The 6,479-nt window shown below is 40.1% G+C and overlaps 2 protein-coding genes across 2 annotated transcripts in view; both read left to right on the plus strand.

Annotated features, from left to right (window-relative positions):
- LOC137644772 (germ cell nuclear acidic protein-like) overlaps window positions 1-459 on the plus strand; it is a 663-nt gene extending 204 nt beyond the window's left edge. The window contains exon 1 of the mRNA XM_068377669.1: window positions 1-459. This exon is cut by the window's left edge and continues 204 nt beyond it. Coding sequence (XP_068233770.1) covers window positions 1-459 — 459 coding nt within the window.
- Window positions 460-683: 224 nt separating this feature from the next.
- Window positions 684-1,169, plus strand: LOC137644773 (germ cell nuclear acidic protein-like). The gene has a single exon (XM_068377670.1). The coding sequence runs from the start codon at window positions 684-686 to the stop codon at window positions 1,167-1,169; it is 486 nt and encodes a 161-aa protein (XP_068233771.1).
- Window positions 1,170-6,479: the final 5,310 nt, after the last annotated feature.

Below are 6,479 nucleotides of genomic sequence, written 5' to 3' on the forward strand. Positions count from 1 at the left end.
CAAACAAATGGCAGTCCGGAAACTCAAACAAGGGGCAGTCCGGAAACTCACGGAAACTCAAACAAATGGCAGTCCGAAAACTCAGACAAGTGGCCGTCCGGAAACTCAACAAAAGGCAGCCCGGAAACTGAAACAAATGGTAGTCTGGAAACTCAAACAAGGGGCAGTTTGGAAACTCAAACAAGTGGCATTCCGGAAACTCAAACAAGTGGCAGTCCGGAAACTCAAACAAGGGGCAGTCCGGAAACTCAAGCAAGTGGCAGTCCAGAAACTGAAACAAAGGGTAGTCTGGAAACTCAAATAAGGGACAGTTTGGAAACTCAAACAAGTGGCAGTTCGGAAACTCAAACGAGTGGCAGTATGGAAACTCAAACAAGTGGCAGTCCGGAAACTCAAACAAGAGGCAGTCCGGAAACTCATGGAAACTCAAACAAATGGCAGTTCGAAAATTCAAACTAGTGGCCGTCCGGAAACTCAAATAAGGGGCAGTCCGGAAACTTGAACAAGTGGCAATCCGGAAACTCAAACAAGGCTTAGTCCGGAAACTCAAACAATGGGCAGCCCGAAAACTCAAACAAGGGTAGTCCGGAAACTCATGGAAACTCAAACAAATGGCAGTCTGAAAACTCAAACAAGTGGCCGTCCGGAAACTCAAATAAGGGCCAGTCCGGAAACTCGAACAAATGGCAATCTGGCTCAAACAAGACGTAGTCCGGAAACTCAAACAAGTGGCAGTCCGGAAACTCATGGAAACTCAAACAAATGGCAGTCTGAAAACTCAAACAAGTGACCGTCCGGAAACTCAAATAAGGGCCAGTCCGGAAACTCGAACAAATGGCAATCTGGAACCTCAAACAAGACGTAGTCCGGAAACTCAAACAAGTGGCCGTCCGGAAACTCAAATAAGGGCCAGTCCGGAAACTCGAACAAATGGCAATCTAGAACCTCAAACAAGACGTAGTCCGGAAACTCAAACAAGTGGCAGTCCGGAAACTCAAACAAGTGGCAGTCCGGAAACTCAAACAAGGCTTAGTCCGGAAACTCAAACAAGGCGAAGTCCGAAAACTCAAACAAGGGGCAGTCCGAAAACTCAAACAAGCGGCAGTCCGGAAACTCAAACAAGCGGCAGTCCGGAAACTCATTCATCGGCTATATGTTTACTATTTTGACAGCAGAGTAATAATATGCGTACTAATTCAATTAAAAAAATCATCAGTAGCAAATGTCATTTGCCTATTTCTTTGATTCAGTGCCGTGGCCATAGTCTGTGCCTTTATTATTATTATTACTTGCCAAGCTACAACCCTAGTTGGAAAAGCAGAATACTATAAGCCCAGAGGCTCCAACAGGTAAAATAGTCCAGTGAGGAACGAAAAAGTTAAGATCCCAATAAAGAGCAAGATGAACAGTTTCATGAAGATAAGTTATAAACGTATATATGAAAAATACACAAAATAAATTAATAAATAAACAAATAAATTAATAAATAAGTTATTAAACAAAAGAATCATAAGATCCCAATAAAGAACAAGATGAGAAGCAGTTTAATGTTTAAAGGCCACTCATGAATGGCAGAGGCAAGGGACAGTGACATTGCTCTGTCAATCAGGATAATGCCCTAGAGACTGATCGTGTATACCATATGATCAACGCCAAAGCCCCCTCTCCATCCAAGCTTGGACCAAGGAGGGCCAGGCAATGGCTGCTGATGACTCAGTAGATAGACCTATTAGGCTCTCCCAACCCCCCCCCCCCAACCCCCATTAGGCTCTCCCCCCCCCAACCACCCTTCATTATCTCAAAAGGATGGTGAGATTGCAGCGACCAAAGAAACTAAAGAGTTTGAGCGGGACTCGAACTTCAGTCTGGGGTTCACCAGTCAGGGACGTTACCACATCGGCCACCACAACCCTAAACCCCATGAATATAAGTATGAAATATACATATGAAAAATACACGAAATAAATGAATAAATAAACAAATAAATGAATTGATAAATAATTAAACAAAAGACTCCCAATCGGCGCCCGTTTCTACCTTTCCAATTTGCTTCACGTCAGTACAGCACAGAATGCGGATGATCTATCACTCGGTGTATATGGGGAATGAATTTACCCACGAGTTAATTGGAACGAGTCCCATGTAAAGATTGGAATAGTTATACGGTATTCACTTTCAGATTACATTCATTTCAAACACCCCCTCCCCCACCCCGAGTAACCCCCGCGCAATCGAAGCCTTTCACCCCCAACCCCTCATCCCCCCACCCCTGTCTCACATCTCGCCATTTTGCTTTAGTTTGCATTTTTGTTACGGATTCTTTGCATTGCTCTTTGTGTTGTGACGTTCATCTTTTATTTCAGCTTCAGCCAACTGAAGCTGAAAGTTTATAGGCTACTCATAAATGGCTACTTTCCTCTTGGTAAGGGTAGAAGAGACTCTTTAGCTATGGTAAGCATCTTTTCTAGGAGAAGGACACTCCAAAATCAAACCATTGTTCTCTAGTCTTGGGTAGTGCCATAGCCTCTGTACTATGGTCTTCCACTGTCTTGGGTAGCGACTCTTAGCTATGATAAGCAGCCCTTCTAGTAGAAGAACACGCCAAAATCAAACCATTGTTCTCTAGTCTTGGGTAGTGCCATAGCCTCTGTACCATGGTCTTCCACTGTCTTGGGGTAGAGTAGAAGAGACTCTTAGCTATGATAAGCAACCCTTCTAGGAGAAGGACACTCCCAAATCAAACCATTGTTCTCTAGTCTTGGGTAGTGTCATAGCCTCTGTATACCATGGTCTTCCACTGTTTTGAGTTAGAGTTCTCTTGCTTGAGGGTACACTTTGGCTTACTATTCTATCTAATTTCTCTTCCTTTTGTATTGTCATAAAGTTTTTATAGTTTATATAGGAAATATTTATTTTTATGCTGTTACTGTTCTTAAAATATTTTATTTTTCCTTGTTTCCTTTCCTCACTGGGCTATTTTCCCTGTTGTGGCCCCTGGGATTATAGCATCTTGCTTTCCCAACTAGGGTTGTAGCTTAGCAAGTAATGGTAATAACGATAACAATAATAACTTCATTTTGAAGGTTTAAAGTCCGATGAATGATGGCAGAGGCAAGGGACACTGACATTGCCCTATCAAGCAGGACAATGCCCCAGAGACAAACCATATATACATACGATCAACGCGCAAGCCCCCTCTCCATCCAAGCTGGGACCAAGAGGGCCAGGCCGCTTATGAATGGCAGAGGCAAGGGACAGTGGCATTGCCCTATCAAGCTGGACAATGCCCTGGAATCTGACCATATTTACATATGATCAGTGCCCAAGCCCCCTCTCCACCTAAGCTAGAACCAAGGAGGGTCAGGCAATGGCTGCTGATGACTCACCTGATAGACCTATAGGTTCCCAAAAACACCCCATCCTTAGCTCTCAAGGATGGTCAGGTTGCAGCGACCAAAGGAACTAACGAGTTTAAGCGGTACTCGAACCTCAGTCTGACGTTCTCCATTCACGGACGGTACCACATCGGCCACCACAACACTGAATATTCTGTTCAAGTTTAGTTTTAAAATTACAAAGTATTTTCTAAATGGAACAAACGCAATAGAAAAACATTAAAACTCATTTGAGTATTTTTAATGGAATAATGAGCAATCAGTATTTCGTGAATTCGACTAGGGGTTAACTTTTGCCCTATATTAGTTCAGTGGCTATTTTCCTCTTGGTAAGGGTAGAAGAAACTAACGCTATAAAGTTATGGGGTCGTTTGACTGGCCAGACAGTACTACATTGTATCTTTCTCTCTGGTTACGGTTCTTTTCCTTTGTCTACACATACACCGAATAGTCTGGCCTATTCTTTACAGATTCTCCTCTGTCCTCATACACCTAACAACACAGACTACCAAACATTTCTTCTTCACCCAACGGGTTAACTACTGCACTGTAATTGTTCAGTGGCCACTTTCCTCTTGGTAAGGTTAGAAGAGACTCTTTAGCTATGGTAAGCAGCTCATCTAAGAGAAGGACACTCCAAAATTAAACCATTGTTCTCTAGTCTTGGGTAGTGCCATAGCCTCTGTACCATGGTCTTCCACTGTTTCAGGTTAGAGTTCTCTTGCTTGAGGGTACACTCGGGCACACTATTCTATCTAATTTCTCTTCCTCTTGTTTTGTTAAAGTATCTATAGTTTATATAGGAAATATTTATTTTGATGTTACTGTTCTTAAAATATTTTATTTTTCCTTGTTTCCTTTCCTCGCTAGGCTATTTTCCCTGTTGGGGCCCCTAGGCTTATAGCATCCTGCTTTTTCAACTGAGGTTGTAGCTTAGCAATTAATAATAATAATAATAATAATAATAATAATAGCTATGGTAACCAACTCTTTTAGGAGAAGACCACTCCAAAATCAAACCATTGTTCTCAATTCTTGGGTAGTGCCATAGCCTCCGTACCATGTTCATCCACTGTCTTGGGTTAGTTCTCTTGCTTGAAAGTACACTCGGGCACACTATTCTATCTGTTTCAGTATTTTCTTTCCTTACTAGGCTATTTTCCCTGTTGTAGCCATAGGGCTTGTAGCATCCTGATTTTCCTACCAGTGTTGTAGCTTAGCTAGTAATAATAATAGCTTCCAAGCCTCCTCTCCTCCCAAGCTAGGACCAGGGAGGATCAGGCAATGGCTCATGATGACTTAGCAGGTAGACCTATAGGCTCCCCCAAACCATCCCCCATCCCTAGCTCAGAAGGATGGTGAAGTTGCAAACATTATCAGAAAATATCGAGCTTGAGCGAGTCTGGAACTCCCGTGTAGCAGCATGCAGTTAGGAACTTTTCAATAAGCTACCACTACCATAGATATGAAGGTAGCTTAAGCATATTAAGTATATATAATAAAGTTATCGCAGCAACAAGTTTTGAAGCAGCTTTGGTGGGGAAAAATTAATTCTCCCCTATACAATAAGGAACAAGTGTCTGTCTATAATATAAAATTTTTTCTTTCCTGTCACGCTGAGTGGCAGGAGAGGGAGTAGTCATACACTTTTGAGGGGGGGGGGGTTTCCCCCCCGAGACGTACACTCAGAAACCCAAATTTCCCACAAATTGCCGAACCAATGGGTTGTAGTTAGGAAAGGGGGAGGGGGTGGGAAGGGTTGAATATTTGTGTGTGCGTGTGTGCATATCTATCTATATATTTAGTCTTCATTTTTATGGGTCGCGTACTCTTGTCTATCATAATAGAATAGGTTTAAGCCATTTAATCGAAACTGTTACATATGTCCTTTGCACATTCTATTCAAAGCAATTTAAAGTAATGAGGCTGAATTGAAAACATCTAAACTTGTAAATGTTAAATAAAATCCAATAATTTAATATCATTTGTTAAAGCTTCAACCTTTGATGAAATTAGTTACCATTAATTATTATTATTATTATTATTATTATTATTATTATTATTATTATTATTATTAGCCAAGCTACAACCTTAGTTGGGAAAGCAAGATGCTATAAACCCAACTGTGAAAGAATATAGAGGATCAATAATAATTCAGTAATTTGTTATTAAAAGAAATCAATGTATATATACATAAGGTGTTGCTTTCAAGTATGACACTAAAATTTTTGAAGTTAAGGAATGATGAAATTTGTATTATTAAAAGGGCCTCGGTTATATTTCACTAGTCTCTATCTTGAGCTTTTAATTCAATACCTCTCCTTTCATCATCTCCCACTTCACGCTTCATAGTCCTCAGCCACGTAGGCCTTGGTCTTCCAACTCTTCTAGTGCCTTGTGGAGCCCAGTTGAAAGTTTGGTGAACTAATCTCTCTTGGCGAGTGTTTACTAATAATTACAATGACTTATATATACACATATATATATATATATATATATATATATATATATATATATATATATATATATATATATATATATATATATATATATATGAGAAAACATGGTTTTTTTTTTAAATCAAAACTTTCATAAATTCTTTAGATATAATTGTTTTTACTTCTTACCATAAAGTGAATTTCAGAATCCATGAACAAAAATTTATGACTAAAGAAAATTAATTTTCTGTTTTTCCTCAAAAATGTATAATAAGGACACTCTAAAACCGAACCATTGTTCTCTAGTCTTGGGTAGTGCTATAGCCTCTGTACCATGGTCTTACACTGTCTTGGGTTAGAGTTCTCTAGCTTGAGGGTACACTCGGGCACACTATTCTATCTAATTTCTCTTCCTCTTGTTTTGTTAAAGTTTTTATAGTTTATATAGGAGATATTTATTGTAATGTTACTCTTCTTAAAAATTAATTGTCTGTTTTTCCTCAAAAATGTATAATGAAAAGGACACTCCAAAATCAAACCATTATTCTCTAGTCCTGGGCAGTGCCATAGCCTCTGTACCATGGTCTTCCACTGTCTTGGATTAGAGTTCTCTTGCTTGAGGGTACACTCGGGCACACTATTCTAT

This window comes from Palaemon carinicauda, chromosome 8, assembly GCF_036898095.1.
Source record: "Palaemon carinicauda isolate YSFRI2023 chromosome 8, ASM3689809v2, whole genome shotgun sequence".
Classification (NCBI taxonomy): Eukaryota; Metazoa; Arthropoda; class Malacostraca; order Decapoda; family Palaemonidae; genus Palaemon; species Palaemon carinicauda.

Bases quoted from the DNA above. Each gene is read 5' to 3' on its own strand.
- LOC137644773 (XM_068377670.1), top strand. From the start codon at position 684: ATGGCAATCTGGCTCAAACAAGACGTAGTCCGGAAACTCAAACAAGTG.